This window comes from Dermochelys coriacea, chromosome 14 (assembly GCF_009764565.3).
Source record: "Dermochelys coriacea isolate rDerCor1 chromosome 14, rDerCor1.pri.v4, whole genome shotgun sequence".
NCBI lineage: Eukaryota > Metazoa > Chordata > Testudines > Dermochelyidae > Dermochelys > Dermochelys coriacea.
Window position 1 is genome coordinate 14843606 of NC_050081.1, and position 24501 is coordinate 14868106.

General features: G+C 45.1%; 1 protein-coding gene and 2 non-coding genes across 3 annotated transcripts; 2 read left to right on the forward strand and 1 right to left on the reverse strand.

Annotated features, from left to right (window-relative positions):
- The first annotated feature begins 3366 nt into the window (after positions 1-3366).
- Positions 3367-9834, forward strand: MRPL58 (mitochondrial ribosomal protein L58). Its single transcript, XM_038372267.2, has 6 exons — positions 3367-3836; positions 5248-5281; positions 6588-6647; positions 7449-7531; positions 8511-8680; positions 9613-9834. Exons 1-6 carry the CDS (start codon positions 3651-3653, stop codon positions 9695-9697), a joined length of 618 nt encoding a protein of 205 aa, XP_038228195.1. The 5' UTR covers positions 3367-3650; the 3' UTR covers positions 9698-9834.
- Positions 9835-16302: 6468 nt separating this feature from the next.
- On the reverse strand, positions 16303-16375 carry TRNAR-CCU. The gene has a single exon. It is a non-coding gene; the product is annotated as a tRNA-Arg (tRNA).
- Positions 16376-18012: 1637 nt separating this feature from the next.
- Positions 18013-18085, forward strand: TRNAR-UCG. The gene has a single exon. It is a non-coding gene; the product is annotated as a tRNA-Arg (tRNA).
- Positions 18086-24501: the final 6416 nt, after the last annotated feature.

The following is a 24501-nucleotide window of genomic DNA, read 5'->3' on the forward strand; positions in this document are numbered from 1 at the left end:
TTAAGTGCCCCAACACTATTAAGAGGTAGGTCAAGAAGATATAACGATCGTTTTACCCACCATTGAAATGTAGCCAGCTGTCTAATGGAAAGTGGCATCTGTGTAACACCACACAGAAACATCCTTAAACAGTTTAGGACAGGAAGTGAAGAACAGACTGTACCCAGTTGCAATTGCAGGGGAAATTTAGAGCAGCAGGATCAGAATTTGGCCAGAAAACCTAGGTTCAGCAGAATAGGGGTATTAGAATTTTTAATGACCACAAGTGGTCTAGAACTCAGTTTTACTTTGCATTTGAAAGACAGCACTTACACCCAGCTCAGCTCCATCGACACCACTCTGGGACAATGAGTTGGTTCCAATTCAAGTCCTGAATCAGAAAAGCCTCCGTAATCAGGAATAGATGGATTTCCTTAAGCACAAGCTTAAGGGCTTTCCAGAACTGAGACCTCAGAGAGAAGAATGTCATCTACGGAGTCACCTGCATTGCTTCCTGTAGCACCTATGGTTTCTATGGAAGTTTCCCATCCAAGTATGGACCTGGCCCAGTCCAACTGGCTTGTGAAATCTGCTAGGATCACAGTGCAAAGTGTGAATACATCCTTAGGCACATCAGCCCACCATCACAAATAATGGGATGGTTTTGTACAGCCCCTGCTCCCCAATAACATATGTCACCAGATGGAATGAACCTGCTTTAAAAACAAGCCCCAACGTTGGTGGTTTTAATTCTCCATGCTTCGTTAAGCCTTAAAAGCCTGGTTCTTTTTGAGTTTGAGTTGCATCAAAGTCAGTCTTATCCAAACCCCCTCTACATGCACATCTCTCATCCATACCCTGCCCCTAAACAAGAGAAAGGCAAAAGGGTGCTGGTTGTAACCCAATATCCTCTCTGCTTCACACAGGGTTCTTGTGGCAGGGCTCTCAACTGACACAAGATGGAAAAAGAGGAAAGGTCTCTTCATTCAAAGTTTGGGTTCAATTGGGTCACTTCAGTCACCTTCATTCTGATGTCCTCTTGGCATGTATAGCCAGTGAGACAATAATGCTGACAGGTTTAACAACAGTTGGGAAAGTGAATCATCCTGCTATAGCTATTTCTTCTCCATCCCTTCGGCTACAAATCATAAACATTTACCTGCTTGTTGCTTGAAATTAAGGTCACCAGATGGCATGACTTGGCTCTGATGACTCTGACTTTTATTAAAAAAAAAAAAAAAAGTATTCAGTTATCAGAGCAGAAGTCCCCAGGGTCTCCATTCCCAAACAACCTGTGTTGCCATGGTACTACACAGATCAGATTAAAGCAGTGTCCTCCATGGCCCATCAGCACTGCTTAGCATCAGCCGTAGCAGGACATAAAACATTTAACTCTTTTCCCAAGGTACTGAGCATGCTGCCTTGGCAGCAATTACCAGAGACCCAAGCTCAGATCCCTTTTACAGAGCCCCTACCCATGCAGAGTAGACTCCCTCCACGTCAGTTTTTCAAACCGTTTTGACCTTGTTCTGCAGTTTACTCTAAGGGTTCTACTTATCGTCTCTGATACCATTTCTACTCCTGCCAAAACGTAAGGGGCTCTGGCAGTACTGTGCCCACTTTGCCCATTACCTACTGCCAGAAGCAGTGACTCCTGACCATCTCTGTCAAGCAGTAAAGTTCCTATTTCAAGGGAAATGGAGGGTGCTCAGCACATTGCATGAGGCTCTTAGAATCTCACAGGACTAGGCCTTATCTCTGTTCTATTGGAGAAGAAGTCCAGGTGCCCAGAAAACACTTCATTATTACTATATGTAATCATTAAAGAGGGTGTGAGGACAGACAACTACTTGTGATATGCACCTTCTCATTTTTATAAAAAGAAAATACTCTGGGATTTTATAGGGATTGGCCCAAGATACTGTAATAACATTAGCATATGCTGTTGGGACTCGGGATTTTACTGTAAAAGACCAATGTTACCAACTCTCACAATTTTATGCAAAATTTAATATACTAATATTTTATTTTTTGTTAAGACCCTAGAGCCTGGAGTCATGGAAATACACCAGAAACTCAGCTTTCATATTTAAAAAAGTTTCTAGCCATCATGATTGCAAAGATAAGCTTGAAGACATGAACCCTAACCATAGAATTATAAAAAGAAAAAAAAGAGTACTTGTGGCACCTTAGAGACTAACAAATTTATTTGAGCATAAGCTTTTGTGAGCTACAGCTCACTTCATCAGATGCATTCATAGAATATCAGGGTTGGAAGGGACCTCAGGAAGTCACCTTGTCCAATCCCCTGCTCAAAGCAGGACCAATCCCCAACTAAATCATCCCAGCCAAGGTTTTGTCAAGCCTGACCTTAAAAACTTCTAAGGAAGGAGACTCCACCACCTCACATGCAAAAGCCAGAATGCAAATAAAGAATTCCAAATGATTTTTTTTCCTTCAATCTCATTATTTTTAAATCAATCCTATGATTTGAGAAGGGGAGAAGGGTACGGTATTCATGATTTCTGAACACTTGGGATTGCCAAAACAGAAATATTGCTCATTGCACAATACAGGGCTAGGTAACATCTGCACACAACATTGAGACATTAGTACACCCCACAATACGCAACATTATCACAGAGCCACACACCACCACCACGCGTCACTGCACTGTCCAAAGGAAATTAGGGAACATTCTCTGGCCTGTGTTAAACAGTCACCCTAGATCAGTGGCTCTCAAACTTTTGTACTAGTTACCCCCATTTACACAGCAAGCCTCTGAGTGCGACCCCCCCTTATCAATTAAAAACACTTTTTTATATTTAACACTATTATAAATGCTGGAGGTGAAACGGAGTTTGGGATGGAGGCTGGCAGCTCATGACCCCCCATGTAATAACCTGTGACCCCCTGAGGGATCATGACCCCAGTTTGATGACCCCTGACCTATATCATCACAAGGATCCTTTTTGGCCTTGGAATCTATGACACACCCCTGCTTGGCCATGCAACCCCACCACCCTTCCATACCCAACAATTCCAGTGGTTAAAGCCAGATGGCTCCTGTCCCCAGGAGGGTGGGAAACCCTGTCTGCCCCTGGGGAGAGGGAGGCTGCAGGGTTGGGTCCTGACCCCCTAAAGAGTGGGGGAACTGAGGGGGGGGGGCAAGGGTGGTTGCAGAGCAAGGCTGCCTGCACTCACCCCTCTGTGGGGGCTCCTGCCCCATGGGCCCGGCTAGACGTGCATGCATTGCAAGCTGGCCTTGGGGTCAGGGTGTTGCTCAGGTTTAGCCCAGCCCCCCCGACGGAGGGTGGGCAGGACACAGCTGGGTCAAATATGAGCGAGTGACGATGCAACCCCCTGCGTAGGGTCAGGTGTGGAGTCATAGGGCAGGGGCTTGGCTATTGGGGGTCAGCGGGACAGCCCCACGCAACCAGGCCTCTTGAGTGTTGGGCCCAACGCCACGTCATCCTGCAGGCGCCACGCGGCGTGGGCGCCCCTAGTGTCCGCAGCAGCTCCCACGCTGCAAACCGCAGCCCCACCCCTGGCCCGCCTGCACTCACAGCAGCACGGGCCGGGGGGAACTTGCCCCGGAACCCCCACAGCGCAGTTGCTGTTTCCCGGCCAGACGGCGGACACCTAAGCGGAGTGCACGCAAGGAGCCCAAGATGGCGGCCCGCGTGCTGCGGGGTCTTTGCCGGGCGAGGCCGGCGCTGCTTCCCGCCCGGACCCCCCCCGGCATCCTACACCGAGCCGCCGCCGGCGCCGCCCCCAGCTCCGAGTTCCGAAGCGAATACGCCCTGGACAGGCTCTATCTGGAGCAGGCCAGAAACGACCCCGCGGAGGGCCCCCAAGTGCGTAGGGCGGGGACAAGGCAGAACGTCAGGGCAGGGGCGCGGCCAGGGGTCGAGGGGCGTGGCTTGATTGCAATGGGCGGGATCTAATTGAATGGGGTGGGGCTTGAGTGCAATGGGTGGGGCCTGATAGAAGTGGGAGGGGACAGAGGCGTGGTCAGACTGCAGTGGGTGGGGCCTGATAGTAATAGAAGATGATGGGGGAAGCTTGAGTGCGGGGGGCGTAGGGGCAGCAAACAATAGGCGATGTCAAATTATATGCAACTGTTGTTGGCCCTTGTTTCATTCAAGACAAACCACCCTTTAGTGGCTATGACGTGCCTCTGGGGTAGTTTCAGAATGCTCCCTGTGGGCCATTGCCCCATGACATTATCCTGTGCTAGAGAAACAGCCTTGCAGCACAGCTTCATATGATGTCTCCTGGCTGTAGAAATTACTGTGAGGATCTGTTTCTGTGCTGGGCTTTAGCGGGAGCAGAACCTCACCAACAAAAAATAGAAGACTCTAAGGGTTTGTCTTCACTAGCAACGTTAAAGCGCTGCCGGCACCAGGGGTGTAGTCGCAGTACCAGCGCTGGGAGACAGCTCTCCCAGCGCTGTAAAAAAAAAAAAAAAAAAAAAAAAAAAAACCCCACCTCCATGAAGGGAGTAGCTTCTAGCGCTGGGAGAACTGTCTATACTGCCGCTTTACAGCGCTGAAACTTGCAGCCCTCAGGGGGGTGTTTTTTTTAACACTCCTGCGCGAGAAAGTTGCAGCACTGTAAAGTGGCAGTGTAGACCAGGCCGAAGATAAAAAGAGAGTAACAGCATCCTTGGTGATGCTGGTTTGGTTGTGGTGTCTGTCATGGCAAAGATGTCAGTCTCCAGTGGGAAGCTGAAAAAAAAACATCAAGTGACATGTAGCTTAATTATGGAAAAAGGGAGAGCAGTGGAGAGGGATAAAGTGAGGCTGTACTAGTACAAGATGTATGGAACGTCTAGATGGCATATTACAAATGCCTAAAATAGACAATAAAAACAGCTTGTGTAGAAAGAGCCTGTAGAGCAGGATTGTGTAAGACAACATGAGCTAATCCGTTCACAAGGGAAAGAGGAAAATATCCAGCATGGATACCACAGGTGAAAGGTGCAAAAATGAGAATTATAAACTAGACCACTGCAGCAACCCACTCTCAGATGCATACACTAGATAAAAGAATAGTTCTAGGTCCAGGATATACAACTGATTACAGGGATGTTTTCACAAGGCAATTTTGAACATGTCATTTTCTGAAAGATAGAGTAGTTATGTAGCAATAGCTTCTGTAATTATACTTTCTTCTGAACTGTGCTCTGGAGACTGACTTTATTGCAAAAATGCTTTCTGGAGCATCAAACGGCAGTTGCTTCATCATGTGTGTGTAATTTTATAGGATGGGACAAAAACTTCTCCTGATATTCCTATGGGTAAGTCTAGCATATAAGAGAAATGCCTTTTCTTTTTCCAAGTTGCTTTCAGTGGGGTTTTATTGCCAGTAAATCAATTAAAATCTAGAAGATTTCAGTTACCTGTGCAGAAACAACAAAAAGCAAAGTAGTAAGTCATTAGCAAAGTATTAATTTCTACAGCTTCCATTAGCATTGAAATGTTCCCCATAAATATAAGAAATTGATCATAAAATAAGTTTTGTGCACAAGATGTGTTGATGACTGAAAGAAGAGAGGAGAGGCACCTGACAAGGAACTGCATTAATCCTGAGTTTATTTTGTACGCTATAAGAGCTGGAAGAGAGGCTATATGATGATTATGACATTTGATGATAGAAAATGGGATAGGTGGAGGAAATGTAATGCAGAACGACAATTAAAATTTAGAATGACTTGCATATGGCAGATAAGTATTTAATATAAAGCAATGAGACTGAAAATCTTGCCCATAACAGTTAAAGCTTTTCTGAACCTGAGCAAGAAAAGTATTTTGATGGGGCAGGATAAAGTGGAATTCTTTAACTTTCATTTTGGGGATTAACAGCAATAAAGTACTGGTCCAAAACCCACTCCACTAGTAGTCTTTCCACAGACTTCAGTAGGGTTTGGATCAGGCCCTAACGGCTTATCTAATCTGTAAGCATGTTTCCGTGCAACAAAACAGTGGGTTTATACATAGAAATATCAAATACCTCAGAGGATCGTATTTATTGCAGCTACCTTTCCACTTGAGGAGCTGTCTGTTAACTCTACCAGAACTAGTCAATATGGATTCTGAGTTGGCCATCTCAACTTTCAACTTGCATTCTCTCCCCCATCCCCACATCACTTAAGTGGATCTCGACCAGGAGTATGCATACCCTTGGGGGTACGCAGAGGCCTTCCAGGGGTACATCAATATTTGCCTAGTTTTACAACTGGCTAGATAAAAAGGTCAGTACAAACTAAAATTTCATACGGACGATTTGATTATGCTGCTCTATGTACGATACACTGAAATGCAAGTACAATATTTATGTTCCAATTGATTTATTTTATCATTATATAGTAAAAATGAGAAAGTAAGCAATTTTTTAGTAATAGTGTACTATGACACATTTTTATGTCTGATTTTCTAAGCAAGTAGATTAAGTGGGGTGAAACTAGACGCAAGACAAATCAGACTCTTGCAAGGGGTACAGTAGTCTGGAAAGGTTGAGAGACACTGATTTAGATCATTTCTTACTGTGTGATTAGCTGTAGATCTGGCTGTGGGATTAAGTACTCCTGCATTCTTGTCTTCTAGACTGTCTGTCCATATCCTATTGCCGGAGCAGTGGACCTGGAGGCCAGAATGTTAATAAAGGTACAAAAAATATTCTGTGGATTTAAAAATGTATAGACTGTACAACAACTTGAAAACTTGGATTTTCAATGCTTTTTAAAAATCCTAATCAAATTTGAGAATGGCTTTCTGATTGTTGTTCATTTTTCATTATAGTTAAGACATTTAAAGGGACATTGAGGCCTGCCAAGCTTTACCCAAAATTTAAGTGTTGTAAAAAGAAGTCATGGCAAAACTTAAGACCAGTAGAAATGTTTAATAATTATTTTATTCCAATAGAAACAATTTTGTTTAAACAAAAACAGGTCTCTACAGTGTTTGCACCTTGAACTGTGCAGCACTGAGTGCATGAGAACCCGAAAGTGAAACTAACTTGTCTGTTTTCATGATACAAGCTGAGAAAACATGCAAAAAGTTATCAGTTTTTAAAACCAGATTTAAAAAAACCACACCAACTTCCAGTTAACTAAGGAATTACTAGTAACATATGGAGGAAAACTTTTTTTAAAAACGCAAGTATCAGGATAATTTTTTAAAATAAGTATTAAGCGATTTAGTCTTTAATTGGAAGTAGCAATTAGATGCTATTTGATAACGCCCTGGTGATCAGATAGTGGGGTGAGGTCCTTAGAAACACCTAGGTAGAGTTTTTCTTTAACTGTGGCATCGGGAAGAGCAGGAAAAGGGTGTAAAAAGAAGAAACTGCTGTGATCCTGCTGCACACTCAAATGAGAATCATCATGGCAATCTAATCACCAGCTGCGTTTAATATGGATTGCATGAGATGAATTAAACATTCCCTTCTCTGTCTTCCACTCACAGTGAATAGTAAGGCAGAAGTTAGATTCCATTTGGCATCAGCAGATTGGATTGCAGAAGATGTGAGGCAGAAAATAGCAGTGATGGTAACTGTCAACCTTTTCCTTCCCATTCCAACCATTTTGTTTAACTTTACAACCTTCTGTCACAGTTGAGGGCAACTGCACCTGCATTTTCTGCTCATGGGCTAGGGCACCCAGTCTAGGCTTGCAGCTCCTCAGCCATCACCTCCTTTGGGTGGAGACCTGCATCTTTCTCTCTCTAGACCTCAGTTTTTTCAGGCTGCGCAGTTCCCTACCTACATTGTGATTTTCCCAGCAAGTCAGACTGCCTAAACAGGCCTGCTTTGCTTTCTCCTCAGAGGCTATAAACAGCATCATTGTTCACAGTTATAAATTACCAAACAGTCCTTTCCTAGCCAGCACATTTATTCTTAAAGTGAAAGAATTGCAAAGAAGACATTAAAAACCTACACACATGCCTCTAAGCTTACCAGAGATCACCCCCAACTTCATCAAGGGCTCTGGCAGGTGATCAGACCTTCAGACCCCGCAAGGGGGTTTTCTGTGGTTACAAATTCATAACAGCTCAGGCCTAGCACACACATGCATAGGTTACCCTTTCCTTTATGCAGGTTGTGTCTTTGATCCTCAGAGACCATGCATAGGTAATGCGTCAGATTATGGTTCTTTCCTCAGGGCTCAGCTTCAAAAAATTGGGTCCAGAGGTTGGAAATTGCATTCCTCTCTGCACCATTATTTCTTAGGAAACCCACTTAACCATGTTTCTCCCAAAAGTTCCTTCTTGTCTGACACATTGTTTAAAATAGTCCTTTGAAGCTCATAACACTTCCCGGGGCGGGTGTTGGCCACATGTGCCCCCTAAAGAAGTCACATACAATCCCACAATAATACATGCAATGGATTTCAAAGCTATTTAAACTTAATTCAATAGATTTCCCCAAGATTTTGTGGAAAATTGCCATATCTGTCACAGCTTCTATGCCAGTAAATGATACATTTGTAACAGTGTTCATGGTCAAATATTTTCTCTTTTCTTCCCCAGCACAAGAATAAAATAAATAAATCTGGCGAGCTGATCATAAACTCTGAAGTGAGTCGCTACCAAATGAAGAATCTGGCAGATTGCTTGCAAAAAATCAGAAACATGATTAAGGAGGCCACTCAGAAATCCAGTGTGGTATCCAAGGAGAATTCCCAGCTCCTCATAGCCAGGTATAAAACAGAAATAGGGCTCCACTTCAACTAGATTTGGATTATCCTGACAAAATCCAGATACACAATCCAATTGGAATTTGCAGGTGGTTTAAAGATAGGCTTCCCTGGGCAGGGCTATCGTGATGCTAGGAGGGACTGTAGCAAAGCTACAGCAGGGTGGCAGTGGATCAGGAAGGGCTGCTCTAGCTAGACCATTCTAAGTAACTTGCACTGTTCTATCACTTCTGGACCTTGAGTGTTTTAATGTAACTTTATACTGTGCTAGCCACTAACTTTTTTCATACCTGCTCAGACAACTGGTCCATCAAATCTGGTATCCACATTCTACAAGTGACCAATACCTGATGCTCTAGAGCAGTGGTTCTCTGTAGCTCACGAAAGCTTATGCTCTAATAAATTTGTTAGTGTCTAAGGTGCCACAAGTACTCCTTTTCTTTTTGCGAACCTATTTACCGTTACAGCGAGCCACATATGCGGCTTTCTGTGTGCTATGTGGGCCACATCCACACGGTATATAGACTATCTGTATAGCACTGAGGATGTCAATGGGCAGCAGCTGTATGCTGATTGGGCCACAAGCAGCCCACAGGTTCAGAACTACTGCTCTAAAGGAAGGTGAAAGATCCCTGTGGCCAAGTGTGTAATGTTGTTTTGGGCTGAGAACGGCTGGAATTCCTTCCTGGCCTCTGTGATAATCAATTTACACCCCGAGACATGAGATTTTTCTACTCCAATCCTAGCATGAATAATTCATTATAGTTCAGCAATTTACTTAGATTACAATATCCAAACGGCAGGGATTGTCTCCCTGCATGCATGGACAGCACCTAGGAACATGTGGTGTGTGTTATAAGATAAGTGTGGAATAATAGTTGTTTTTAAATGTTTCTAGGGGTAGGCTGTTTAAAGCACCTTTTCTCTGTTTTTAGGGTGCAAAAAATGAATCGTGAACGACTGCGACAGAAAAAAATTCATTCGACTATAAAACAAAGCAGGAGGGTAGACTTTGATTGAAGACAACAACAAAATTCCCTGGATGTTGCATTTTTAAACACATTGGCCTGGAAACTGAAGAGGATACTCAAATTATAAACTGTCTTTAAAAAAGTCTTTGCTTAAAACATGTAAAAATAAAATGTAATTTAACATCAGCTTTCTTGTATTTAGTAAAGTGGGTTTTCACTAACTATATTTGCAGTAGAATATTAATGTCTCAGAGAAATTGTCCATGCTTTAAAAGAAAGCCAAATGCTTAGGCTTTCTTCTGCCATAATTTTTTTTTAATTCCTCCTGCCCCAACTGTAGACCCTTCTGTATTCATATGTGGGAGCGATCCCTGCTTCTGTAGAAGCAAGTAAGTTAGCCTTTGAGCAGAAAAGTTGCACACCCAGAGATTTAAACAAAAAAAGTGTATTGGTAATTGCCAAGATACTCTAGCGAGCTTCGGCTGCTGTCACTAGTCTCTCTGCTACAAGCAGAAACTCTTCTGGTGAAGTGTCACAGTCAGGTGAAGGTGAGGTTCTTTTTGCCTTGCATCCAATTATTTAAACTTTAGTTAAACAGAATATACATGAGTTAGATTTATCATAACACATACCTAGGGGGTCACCAAATCAAATTAATAGGCAGCAGGTTTAAAAACAAACAAAAGCAAGTATTTCTTCACACAACATCCAGTCAGCCTGTGGAACTCCTTGCCAGAGGATGTTGTGAAGGCCAAGACTATAACAGGGTTCATGAATTTATCTAGTTCTTTTTTGGAGGATAGATCCATCAATGGCTATTAGCTAGGATAGGCAGAGATGGTGTCCTAGCCTCTATTTGCCAGAAGCTGGGAATGGGCAACGGGATGGATCACTTGATGATCTGTTCATTCCTTCTGGAGCACCTGGCATTGACTGCTGTCAGAAGACAGGATACTAGGCTAAACGGACCTTTGGTCTAACCCAGTATGGCCGTTCTTATGTTTTAATCTACCAGTTTAAAGTACAATCATCTAGTTCGTATTTGGATAAAACAGATTCTGGTTCATACTTATTTTAAGCAGCTCGCTTATTCTATCAGTCTGCTGATCCTAAGTGTTAATTGACAGTTGTGCACTTTTTAAAATAAGTTATGAAATTGTCCTGGTAAGCATTCCATCAGAAGGATGATTGCTTAAGAGATGTCAGAGACAGGAACTGTCTTTTGCTACTACTTTGTGCAGTATCTAGCAATGGGGGGCCCGGGCCCTGACCCTGGACTGGAGTTATTAGGTACTATGCTCTAGATGGGATTTTTAAAAAAATCTGAAAATGAATGTGTCTAAAATACTATCTTCCACAGAATCTGTCTGTTGGGGTCATTCTTTGGGATCGTGGGCAGCGGGTAGCATAGGTTGTGCATCCCCAAACAGCCAGGCGTGGCCCCACCATGCGCCACCCCCAGCTCCTCCTTCCTGCTCAACGCGGCTCCAGCCTTTCTGTGGGGTGGCCCTGGCTCAGACCACTGTGCACTCCAGGGCTCCACTCCACTGGCTCCCTCCTGGCACTCCAGGGTTGGGGGCAAGGCTCCCCAAGACGGCAGTTCACGCGCCATCCATGCTGAGGATGGTTAATGAGAAGATGCTGTGCCCAGTCTTCTACACTCTTCTATTGCACTTCTATAGGAATTGTGCCTGTAAATGAATTATTGGCTGGCTCTTTTTTCCATAGCTTTTGGTGGCAAACTCTGCTAAGGGAAACTGAAGATAAGCACTTGTATGTGCCCGCAATGGCCTAACAGCCTCCTAAACCAGGGATTGTGGGGTTGCCATAGTTCAAAGTGATTTTTAAGAGAGAGTATGTTCCCTGCAGACTAATTTGCTTTCTCACAGCATAGCTTTTCCATTTCTCAAAGTTACTCTAGCCAAATGTATGCACATACATGAAATCTATACCTGGGTAAAACCAGGATGTGAATGATTTAATTGCATCTTATTTCCCTTCTTTTCAAATCAGTTTATTTTAATACTAGGGCAGCACTGAAGTCCCCAGGAGGTTTGCTGGCATCATCTTCATATTTTCTTACATATAAGGTGAGTTTGGTATAGTAAAAGGTTTAACATTTTACCAGACTGCTGCAGTACAACAAGAACTTGAACCCTCACTTTTGTGATCTGAAGTCAGGAGCTATTATACAGCTCACTCAGTTAACATAAAGCCACATTTCTCTCACTGACACTTTGATGAACTTTTCAAACAAAGAAGTGTAACTTAAGTTTCACCTCATTAAAGAAAGGCAAACATAAATACCTGCTGACAGTGGAGATCTGTGGGTTAGCTAGCATAATGGGCAAATTTGTCATCCTTGCATGAAAAATGACATTTAATAAAGTTATATACATTGGTGTAAATGGTGCCAGCTCCTGGGATTTTATCACAAGTCTAGTAACATTTGGTGTTTTACAATCCCATCTCCTGCAAACTAGTGATAACACCAGAATTTCAGCTTTTGTTAAATATATAAAAAAAAGAAATTTATAGCCCTCATGACTGGGGGGGGGGGGAAGAAGCTGGAAAAGGTGAAGCAAGGGTAAATAAAGGCTCAGAACCCAGAAACCAAAGAAAAGGCACCCAATGGGCCTTTTTTAAGCACATTGCTTTAAAGCCAAACTCATGATTTTTTTTTTTGCAGCCCAACACATGATTTTTGTACTATTTGTGGTTGTCAGTACCGTAATTGTGAGGGTACAAATGCTTCAGAGCAAGGGAACTACATTTGCTTATGAATATAGAAATCCCTAGCATATTGTGGGTGCTATCAGAGTCTAAATAATGAATAAAAAAAAAGCAGCATTGGCGGTTTCAGCTGTAAAGGATGTCCACACTAGATTGATTTGATTTCCACTTACAAGAAGTGGAAGGTTGGACATATGACCAGGGAAGAGTATAAAAATATTGCTCGGGCATGTAGGAAAGATATCAGGAGGGCCAAATCGCACCTGGAGCTGCAGCTAGCAAGAGATGTCAAGAGTAACAAGAAGGGTTTCTTCAGGTATGTTGGCAACAAGAAGAAAGCCAAGGAAAGTGTGGGCCCCTTACTGAATGAGGGAGGCAAGCTAGTGACAGAGGATGTGGAAAAGCTAATGTACTCAATGCTTTTTTTGCCTCTGTTTTCACTAACAAGGTCAGCTCCCAGACTGCTGTGCTGGGCAACACAAAATGGGGAAGAGATGGCCAGCCCTCTGTAGAGATAGAGGTGGTTAGGGACTATTTAGAAAAGCTGGACGTGCACAAGTCCATGGGGCCGGACGAATTGCATCCGAGAGTGCTGAAGGAATTGGCGGCTGTGATTGCAGAGCCCTTGGCCATTATCTTTGAAAACTCGTGGCGAACGGGGGAAGTCCCGGATGACTGGAAAAAGGCTAATGTAGTGCCCATCTTTAAAAAGGGAAGAAGGAGGATCCTGGGAACTACAGGCTGGTCAGCCTCACCTCAGTCCCTGGAAAAATCATGGAGCAGGTCCTCAAAGAATCAATCCTGAAGCACTTAGAGGAGAGGAAAGTGATCAGGAACAGTCAGCATGGATTCACCAAGGGAAGGTCATGCCTGACTAATCTAATCGCCTTTTATGATGAGATTACTGGTTCTGTGGATGAAGGGAAAGCAGTGGATGTATTGTTTCTTGACTTTAGCAAAGCTTTTGACACGGTCTCCCACAGCATTCTTGTCAGCAAGTTAAGGAAGTATGGGCTGGATGAATGCACTATAAGGTGGGTAGAAAGCTGGCTAGATTGTCGGGCTCAACGGGTAGTGATCAATGGCTCCATGTCTAGTTGGCAGCCGGTGTCAAGTGGAGTGCCCCAGGGGTCGGTCCTGGGGCCCGTTTTGTTCAATATCTTCATAAATGATCTGGAGGATGGTGTGGATTGCACTCTCAGCAAATTTGCGGATGATACTAAACTGGGAGGAGTGGTAGATACGCTGGAGGGGAGGGATAGGATACAGAAGGACCTAGACAAATTGGAGGATTGGGCCAAAAGAAATCTAATGAGGTTCAATAAGGATAAATGCAGGGTCCTGCACTTAGGATGGAAGAATCCAATGCACCGCTACAGACTAGGGACCGAATGGCTCGGCAGCAGTTCTGCGGAAAAGGACCTAGGGGTGACAGTGGACGAGAAGCTGGATATGAGTCAGCAGTGTGCCCTTGTTGCCAAGAAGGCCAATGGCATTTTGGGTTGTATAAGTAGGGGCATAGCGAGCAGATCGAGGGACGTGATCGTTCCCCTCTATTCGACACTGGTGAGGCCTCATCTGGAGTACTGTGTCCAGTTTTGGGCCCCACACTACAGGAAGGATGTGGATAAATTGGAAAGAGTACAACGAAGGGCAACAAAAATGATTAGGGGTCTAGAGCACATGACTTATGAGGAGAGGCTGAGGGAGCTGGGATTGTTTAGTCTGCAGAAGAGAAGAATGAGGGGGGATTTGATAGCTGCTTTCAACTACCTGAAAGGGGGTTTCAAAGAGGATGGCTCTAGACTGTTCTCAATGGTAGCAGATGACAGAACGAGGAGTAATGGTCTCAAGTTGCAATGGGGGAGGTTTAGATTGGATATTAGGAAAAACTTTTTCACTAAGAGGGTGGTGAAACACTGGAATGCGTTACCTAGGGAGGTGGTAGAATCTCCTTCCTTAGAGGTTTTTAAGGTCAGGCTTGACAAAGCCCTGGCTGGGATGATTTAACTGGGACTTGGTCCTGCTTTGAGCAGGGGGTTGGACTAGATGACCTTCTGGGGTCCCTTCCAACCCTGATATTCTATGATTCTATGATTCTATGGTTGCCATTAAAGTGCCTTGTGGGTATAAAGACTATGTCCCGAGCTCTGTTAGAGGCATGACTTGGCTGCTGCTTTTATGGTTAATGGAAAACAGGACACATTTGAATAGCAGCCAGTGAACCTGTCTGGGTAAAACAGAAAAGGGAAAATCAATAGGAGAGAATAAAGTTTTCACAAAACTCCTTGAGTGAATCAAGAAGCCACACGATGGAGCCCTGAGCTCAGAAATGGCAAGGAGCTAGCACTAGGAACTGTGAAAAGAAAAGGATGAAGTGAGCTGTAGTTCATGAAAGCTTATGCTCTAATAAATTTGTTAGTCTCTAAGGTGCCACAAGTACTCCTTTTCTTTTTGTGGATACAGACTAACATAGCTGCTACTCTGAAATCTGTCACTAGGAACTGGTCTCTCTCTGCCATAGCTTTAGCCAGGGGTTCTCAAAATGGGGGTCATGACTCCCTCAGGGGGTGGCGAGGTTATTACATAGGGATCACAAGCTATCAGCCTCCACCCCAAGCCCCGCTTTGCCTCCAGCATTTATAATGGTGTTAAATATGTTAAAAAGTGTTTTTAATTTATGAGGGGCGCACTCAGAGGCTTGCTGTGTGAAAAGGGTCACCAGTATAAAAGTTTGTGAACCACTGCTTTAGAGGCATGTTTTGCTCTGAATGAAGGGGTAGGACCAGTGAAATATGAAGCTGCTCTACTAGAATGGCGCAGTGAGGGGCGTTGGTGGAATAGCACTGAGACCACCATGGTCACTAGCCAGGCCCAAACTGCTATTCTCCAGAGGCAGTTGGCCCATCCCCTTCAAAAGGGCATCCCTGCTTCTAGTCCCTTTGAAGCGATTGCTGCCCTGAGGGCTCAGGGTCCTTTGTCCTTCCGTGCCCAATGCCCAAGCATCAAGGATGCAACGGATGGAAGCCGCACAATCTGGAGCCAGCAGGATCATGCAGGGAATGCAGCTGGGGCCTCCCAGAGAGACCCCTTGCTGTGCAACTCGCAGGCTTTCCTGTAGCAACCATGGTCCCCATGAGACCTCAACAGCGCGCATGCTCCTGTCTAGGACACCCAAATCCCTGAACACCTTCAAGGCACAGCCAGGTTCTGTGCCACCCTATGCCACGCATCTTCCCTGACCCCTCAGTGAAGGGAGGATCTGGTTGCCTCTTTCACCACCACTGCAGAGAAGGGAGACAGAAGAAGACCGAAAACTTATTTAATTAAATAAATAAAATGGGGGGGGGCAACAAAAATGAGAGCTGAGGTTAAAGCAGAACTCACCTGCATGAAAAGGATTTTAAGATGGAAGGTGGCTGCTGAATAGAGCTATTTTCCTAGCAAGAGCAAAAATTCACAACAGATGGGATTAGCATAAAAAAAAAACAAAACTAAAAAACCTAGCGGGCTTGAATGACGCGTTTGTAATTCATAGACACAGCGACTGGCATCATACTATGTTGTGCTGGAAAAGGCTAATCAAGTCTGCCAGGAACTGTTCACACAGATCCACAGTCCTTGTTGTAATGCATCCGATGAAGTGAGCTGTAGCTCACGAAAGCTTATGCTCTAATAAATTTGTTAGGCTCTAAGGTGCCACAAGTCCTCCTTTTCTTTTTGCGAATACAGACTAACACGGCTGCTACTCTGAAACCCGTCCCTTGTTGGTTTACCTTTTATCTGTTGAGAACACTGGAGAGCAACACAGAGGACCATGCTGTGCGGTTGAAACCTGTAGCCAATAATGGAATTTAGACACCACCTAGAGATGGAGACACGGGTTACTTTTAAAAAGGAGAAAGAAAAAAAAAAGCTCTTCACCCCAGATGGGACTCGAACCCACAATCCCTGGCTTAGGAGGCCAGTGCCTTATCCATTAGGCCACTGGGGCTCTGTGAAAAGAAGCGTCTCACATTCTTCCTTAACTCTGTGGTGGCCGAACTGTATTTCTCCTGTGGGTTCTACCTATTCTGCTGCTGAGAAGCCACTGGCCTGGTCCTCCATAAACCCCAACATCAGCCTCATCTCCTCTGGCGCTCCTCCCCCCCCCAGCCCCTCCTGAAATCAGTAACGTCTGCAGCGGGGAAACAGCTTTCCTTCCCCTGCCCTGTTACCCACGAACAACTCCTGCACAGACTGGCGTGACGTCCCCTTGCCCACAGGTTAGGCAAGAGCTGGCTGCTGGGCCCGCATGGCACGGGGGAGGGGGCGGGCAAGCGGCTGCCCTCCCGCCCTAGCCTCGGCGCGTGAGCCCGAGCGCGGCTGCTGCTCTTTGCGCAACATACTAGTGACCACAGGGCTGCGCCCGCTCCCGCTGCGAGCGCGTGGCCTCGAGGAAAAAGCCGGCTCGTGCGGAACAGCGAGTCGCGCGTTCGAATCCCGCGGCTGGGCGAGCGGCTTCGCGCGCCCGGGTGCGCTTCCCCCCGCCCCCCCCCGGCGCGCTTATACCGTGTGCCCGTGAAACACTTCCGGCAGCGGAAGCCAGTAAAAGGCCGCGTTGTTGAAAGCGCCAGGCAGTTGTGCGCACACGCCGCAAAGATAGAGGGGTGTGAAGTCACGGTTCCAGCTTCCCCCGGGAAGAAAAAAAAAGGCAGTCACTCCTCCGCGGGGCAAGGACCATATTTTTTATTACGTCAAAAAGAAAAAAGGAGAACTTGGGGCACTTTAGAGACTAACACATTTATTTGAGCATAAGCATATTTGGTGCATCCGATGAAGTGAGCTGTAGCTCACGAAAGCTGATGCTCAAATAAATGTAAAAAGAAAAGGAGGACTTGTGGCACCTTAGAGACTAACAAATTTATTAGAGCATAAGCTTTCGTGAGCTACAGCTGCATCCGATGAAGTGAGCTGTAGCTCACGAAAGCTGATGCTCTAATAAATTTGTTAGTCTCTAAGGTGCCACAAGTCCTCCTTTTCTTTTTGCGAATACAGACTAACACGGCTGCTACCTCAAATAAATGTGTTAGTCTCTAAAGTGCCACAAGTCCTCCTTTTCTTTTTGTCAATACAGACTAACACGGCTGCTACTCTGAACCCTTTAATACATCAGTGAGCTTTGACTAATAAGAAGCCAGGTGACGGTCACAACCCTGGACAATCACTTTTACAGTTACACCAGGAAAAATTCGTCCTTCAATTCTGACAGCAGAGTAGCCGACGTTAGGATGTAAATCGATAGTTTGATTAGAAAGCTAAATGAACTGAAATAATATTTGAAAGAAAACGAGGGTTTGCCTAGAACAAAAAATAAAACTGAAAAACATGTTTTGGGTTTAATTCCTTGTTTTTATGGCCAATACATTCTTAAAAGGCTCAGATGAGGAGCCCAGTACCAATGCGGAAGAGATGCAAAAGGTATTTGAGCTTCCCTCGCAGCACAGGCGTAGCTCTGACTAGCATTGCAGGATTCTTATAAAGTGAAACTCCTCTGCTCTTACCTCCAATGAGCCCCAATAAAGGCGACAAGTAACAGCTGCTGGCTATGATACATGTTCTCTTCATCACTGCTCTCTTGTCACCTAATGTGACCGCGTGGCCTAATGGATAAGGCGTCTGACTTCGGATCAGAAGATTGAGGGTTCGAGTCCCTTCGTGGTCGATTTTATTTTAATGGAGGCAATTTCCAACCAGCGTGAAAAGGTCAAAGGGTTCAATGGGAAAATGAGGACGAGTGTGTTAAAGAGAAAAGGGTCCGATGAAGTGAGCTGTAGCTCACGAAAGCTTAGGCTCAAATAAATTTCTTAGTCTCTAAGGTGCCACAAGTACTTCTTTTCTTTTTGCGAATACAGACTAACACGGCTGCTACTATGAAACCTGTGTTAAAGAGATTATCTAGAGGAAAGACCATGGAGATTGTTTTGAAGTGAGATTTCCCAGAAAGCAGTCACACACATTTGGTCCCCTCAATGCCAGGCTGAGAAAGCAGCTTCCCCAGAAGCGTAGGGAAAGCAGAGGTTAGCTCACAGACATAACCATCCTGCCCTCCTCTACCCATTCAGAATTGATCCCTATACATGAGAAATAGGTCCTACCCTATATACCCTATTATAGCCCTTATTTAACCCTATGCATTTGGGAGAAGTGCATGGTGTCAGCCCAGCACCTGTATAGAAAGGTGGGGAGGAAGATAAGGGGGGAAAAAAACAAGAGGTGATTGGCATTGTCTTGCTACAAATACATATCTAAGGAAGTAACATGAAAACTACCCAGAATTTGGCCTTTGAAGATTTTGCCACCAGATGTGGACATGATGAAAAATAAAGCTTCAGGACAGAGAATGTGTACACAGATGTGCTACACACCTAGGTGATCATGCCCAGCCAGGCTATGTACAATCAAAAGGGCTTATGTCCAAATGCCCACCCAGAGTTAAATGTTCACTGGGAAATGAGTTTGTTACTCTCAGGGTGATACACTTTCTATAGTGAAAGTGTCCAGAAAAAAGACTGGAATATTGCTCTTGTGAGCTAGGTGTGGGAAAGATGTGCTGTCTAGCTCCTGAGTCAGTGTCACTCTGGTATGAAACCAGTTGCCTGGTACCAAAACGAATTGAGTAAAGACTCTTGCAGATGCATTTGGAAAAAGCAAAAGATAAAGAGCTGCTTGCAGTAGAAGGGGGACCAACAGAACTCAGTGTCAGCACGAGGCAGAAAAGGGACTTGAAAGAACAAAAATCTTCATGCAACTATATTTCAGGGCAATATGAGGAATCAAGTGGCAAATAATGCAAACTCCTTTTTACCCGGTTCTAGTGGCCTAATACAGGCACTAGCTTCCAACCCTAGGGATTAGGGGTTCAAGTGTCATCTCTAGAGTGAAGGGCTGCTTTCATAATTGTTAAAAAAAAAAAAAAAAGCACACCAAGTGTTTTAAACCTCTCTATCATCATTTTAGTTAGAGTACATTTTAATCGAAATATATTTCAGGCATCTTTTAGCCTAATTATTGTTTCCAGGAACAATATATAAAATTATTTGAAAAACTTTAAGAACTAACTATTTTGGAAAGGATATTGGAATACTTTTTATTTACTACAGACCAAGATGTAGTAGATCTCATCTGTCCTACAAATAAGCAATCCTCTTTTTATTTTATATGTTCCATTTTATTGGCATTTCTTTCATATTAAATAATAGAGTCTTTCAACAGAACTAAATCACTAGCCAACTCATTCATGGAGATTGGAGATCCAGCCATGAGGACTTTACTTGTAACTCTCTCAAGGCACTGCACATGATTTTTGAAGGTTACAGCCTCTCTCATTTTTAAAGCAAATATTTTTTTCACGTAAAGACTGAGCGTGATGGATAGACACACTCAAAACTTAACATTATTGGGGGAAGGGTCAGTGGGCACACACTTTATAGCTTCTGTAGGCGGAGATCATTGCACACACAGAGTCTCCGATATATCCTTCATTCCCCCAAATGCCACCTTCCCATTGCCTTCTATTTCAGGGACTTCCTGTAAGCCCCCCATTCTCTCCTTGCAGGGATTGTATGTGTACCCTCCCTCCCCCAGATCAGAGTCCTTCAGTCTTCTACCACCAACAGCTGTTTATGACCCTACTCCCCATAGCTGTGTGCACCCCTATTACTCCCCCCCTCCTTGGGTTCCCCTGAGAGGGGCTCTGTATTCACCCCTTTCTCATCACCTCACCAGAATTCTCCATCTCCCCCCTCCACCCATTCCCATGTTCCCCATTCTCCTCCCATGCCAGGTGCTCTGTCTGCCCCTCCCCCATTCCCACCTGGATTAGAACAGCCTTACTAGAGCATCCTCCCACAGCATCAAGCAGCACAGCAGCCACTTCAACTTCATGGGTCCTCCACTGCTCCACGCACTCTCTAAAGCCTCCCAGGTTGCAGCTCTGTAGCTCTCCAGCTAGGCCTCTGACGGCTCTCCCCCTTCCAGGGTTCCCACCCACCAGACCACAACAAGCATAAAGAAACCAACTCTTCCCTTTCCTCCAGGACACCTAACCACCCATAGTCTCCCTGGGCCCAGCCACCATGAGCACCCACCCTACACCTGCTCACCCAGCCTGCCTCTTAGCAGCAGAGCAGTGCTCTCATCTCCTCTTTAATACCTCCCTGGTGTTGCAGAGCAGGTTGATTGCATCTCCAGTACCCCATTAACTCTTTCCTGCCTTGGGTCGGGTTTGTATGCTACATTGCACCACCTTTCCTCCATGCTATGGGATTCTGTGTGCCCCCTCACCACCTACCAAGGTCCACCATTCTCCCTTCCCCTTTGTTAGGGGCTGTGTGCATGCCCCCATTCCCAACTCCCCAGGACCCCCTCTTCTCCCTCCCATTCTTCTTCTTTCTGTCTGGGAAATAAGTCATTCAGGGTGTCAACATGGTAGTTTCTATGGGGAGGAAGGGCAGAGATAAAATGGATGTATTGTAATGCTGGAAGGCATTAATGCCGTGCTACTCAGCCTGTGGCTCTGGAGCTGCAAGTGGCTCTTTGCAGCACATGATATTAAAACACTGTGATTTAATTATTAACAAATCAGGGATGTTTTTACTATGGTATTAACCAATTGTAGTTAATAAAATACTTTGGGTTTGCCCCCCCTCTCAGGGGTGGTGGGGCTCAGGGAGGCTCAGGTTTCAGTCCCCCCTCTTGGGGTCATATAATATTTTTTGTAGTCAGAAGGGGGTTGTGGTGCAATAAAGTTTGAGAACCCCTGTGATAGATGGTCCCTTACACACACACAACCATAGACAGGTTACTCCCAGTCACTTACCCCAGGTCAAGTGCACCCTAGATCTCTCACCTAAGAGCACACTAGTAGCCAATCCCATCATTGTGACATTGCATCCCATATTCTTCACAGAGATATTATTATGATATGATTATGACAATCATAACGCATTTTATGCAAGATACATCATGTAAGGGATCTTTGAAAAAGTTACGATTTACTGAATAGGATTAATCTATTTGTACGCATGTATCATTTTTGTATCTGAACTTAGGAATATTGACTGTATCTGTATTTCATATAGTTATTCCTGGGCAATGCCCACTAGGCAAAAGACTCACAGTCTAAATCAGTGGTTTTCAAAAAAAATTTCTGGCAACCCAGTTGAAGAAAATTGTTGATGCCCTTGACTCAACAGAGCTGGGGATGAGGAGTTTGGAGGAGCTCAAGGCTAGGGCAGAGATGTGGAGTGCGGGGGTGAGGGCTGCAGCCAGGAATGAGGGGTTCAGGGTGTGGGAGGAGGCACTAGGCTGGAGCAGGGCATTGGGGTGTGGGAAGGAGTCAGGGCTCTGGGCTGGGGGTGCAGGCTCTGGGGTGGGGCCAGGGATGAGGGGTTTTGGGTGAAGGGGCTCCAGGTTTGGGTAGGAGCTGGGGTGCAGGCTTACCTTGAGTGGCTTCCAGTCAGCAGTACAGCCAGAGTGCTAAGGCAGGCTTCCTGTTTCTCCTGGCACCACAGACCACATGGTACCCCAGAAACAGCCAGCAACAAGTTCAGCGCCTAGTCAGAGGCGTGCAAGTGGCTCTGCACAGCTTTCACTCACAGGCGCTGCCCCCACCCCAGCTCCCATTGGCCAGAAACCAGCCAATGGGTGTGCAGAGCTGGTGCTCAGGGCAGGGGCCATGCATGGAGCCCTGTGGCCCCCCTGCCTAGGAGCTGGACCTGCTGCTGACCACTTCCAGGGTGCATCATGGTTTCAGAACAGGTAGGGACTAGCCTGCCTTAGCAGAGCACTACCAACAGGACTTTTAACGGCCCGGTCGGCGGTGCTGACCAGAGCCACCGTGACCCAATGCCTTAGATTCCGCGACTCAGTACTGGGTTGCAACCCGCAGTTTGAAAACCACTGGTCTAAATGACAGGCTGGGTAGGGCCCATTCAAGTTGGATGGCCCATCAGGGGAACATTTAGCTCACAACAGACTGTGGAAAACCCTCATCTGCATGTAACAGGCTTTCCTGTAAACGTTCTAACTAAAGTATGGATAATGGCCCCTGCTATGACTAAGCAAAGCAGCCATGGGCACATGACTTGCCAGTGTAACTCTACAAGAACAAGTGACCAGGTCACCTGGTACTGGACTCCATCTTAGAATACCAGGGTTTTTTTCACTGGCTAGCATGGGAACCTAGCTTGGAGACAAAGGGTTCCTGCCCTATGCAAAAACTATTTAAGGCTGGGGAGTGACATCATTGGGGTTCTTCACTGACTCCCCACCCACAGAGACTCTTAGAAACACCTGAGGAATAAGGACTGACTTGTGGGAAAGTGTTGGACGCAGGTTAGAGGGATTTTTAGCCTGTGAATGAAACACCTGGGGTTTCTAAGCTGCAAGCCAGTGCAGCTTACGCCTTAAGAATCTGCATACTGCTTGCATCATCATCATCATCATTTAGAGCGAGAATTTGCCATTCATATCTGACCTATGTAGCATATTAAGCTTAGTTTGTGTGTTTTGTTTATTTGCTAGGTAATCTGCTTTGATCTGATTGCTATTCCTTATAATCACTTAAAATTTATCTTTTATAGTTGTTAAACTTATTTTTGCTTTATCTAAAACTGGTGTGAGGGAGTCATAACTTGGGGCAGAAAGCTGTGGGATCTCTCTCTCCACATTGAGGGAGAGGGTGAATTTCAGGAGCTTATGCTGTACATTTCTCTGTGCAGTGCAAGATGGTATCATTTTGGGTTTCCACTCCAGGGGGTGGGGGGTGTGCCTTAGGAATAGAGTAGTGCCTTAGCTGTGCCTTCCTATGCAGGGGCTGGTTAAAGAACCTGTGTGTATGTAACCATGGCTGGGTGTGTCCCTATCTGTGTGTGTGCTGGAATCTGGGAGAGGGCTTGGCAGCAGTACTGTATGAGTAGAAACCCAGGCTGGTGGGTCAGGAGGGCTCAGTGGTACCCCAGTTCCAGGCAGGACCCCAGGGGGAACCCTCAAAGTGCACCCTAGATCTCTCACCTAAGAGAATACTTGTAGCCAATCCTATTATTAACTAACTAAAGATGTTTCACTAGGAAAAAGAAATGAGTTATTGACAAGATTAAAGCAGGTAAACATACACACACAAATTAGCTAGTCTTGGGTTCCAAAAGGTGATAGAAAACTACTGTAATATGCAAGCTTTATAGATCCTTTAGCCAGGGGTGTGCACAAGGCGGGGGGGGCAAGCAGGGGCAGGCCTTGTCCCCCCCAGTAATCTGCAGAGGCCCTGGGGCTAACACAAGCTAAACAGCCAGAAATCCCTTGCTTATGCTTTGATTGAAGTCCTGCCCTCTCCGGGAAATCCAAGCAGCATATGGATACAGTTCCTTCTTGCCAGGAATTTTTATTCCAGTCCAAGTTCAAACTGATGGGACGAAGCCTTGTGCACATCTCCTGTTCATAGGTGTTAATTGCTTCTCCACCAGCACAAAGTCTTTGTCTTTTGATGTTTCACAATGGATCATTTGGTTTCAATGGGCCTTCTTGTGTGTAGGTCCTAACACCTTTGGTGAGAAAACCAGTATTTTACATTATGACCGGTTTCAGAGTAGCAGCGGTGTCAGTCTGTATCCACAAAAAGAAAAGGAGGACTTGTGGCACCTTAGAGACTAACAAACTGTAGTTTGTAGTTTAGCTGTAGCTCATGAAAGCTTATGCTCAAATAAATTTGTTAGTCTCTAAGGTGCCACAAGTCCTCCTTTTTTTATTTTACATTATGTAACTCAAACAGGGAAAAAGAAAAGGAGTACTTGTGGCACCTTAGAGACTAACAAATTTATTAGAGCATAAGCTTTCGTGAGCTACAGCTCACTTCATCGGCTGTAGCTCACGAAAGCTTATGCTCTAATAAATGTGTTAGTCTCTAAGGTGCCACAAGTACTCCTTTTCTTTTTGCGAATACAGACTAACACGGCTGCTACTCTGAAACCTGTGATCAAACAGGGAAGAAGCATTAAATAGTTTGAGGTTTACAACACAAACACTTAATATAACCTTAACATGGGGTCCTGATGTTAAGAAAGATTAACATGTGCAGCACCC

Excerpts from the sequence above, each read along its gene's own strand:
- MRPL58 (XM_038372267.2), top strand. The coding sequence starts at position 3,651 with ATGGCGGCCCGCGTGCTGCGGGGTCTTTGCCGGGCGAGGCCGGCGCTG. Across the intron at positions 6,648-7,448 it reads AGGCCAGAATGTTAATAAAG|TGAATAGTAAGGCAGAAGTT; the intron begins GTACAAAAAATA and ends TTCCACTCACAG. Across the intron at positions 7,532-8,510 it reads GGCAGAAAATAGCAGTGATG|CACAAGAATAAAATAAATAA; the intron begins GTAACTGTCAAC and ends TTTCTTCCCCAG.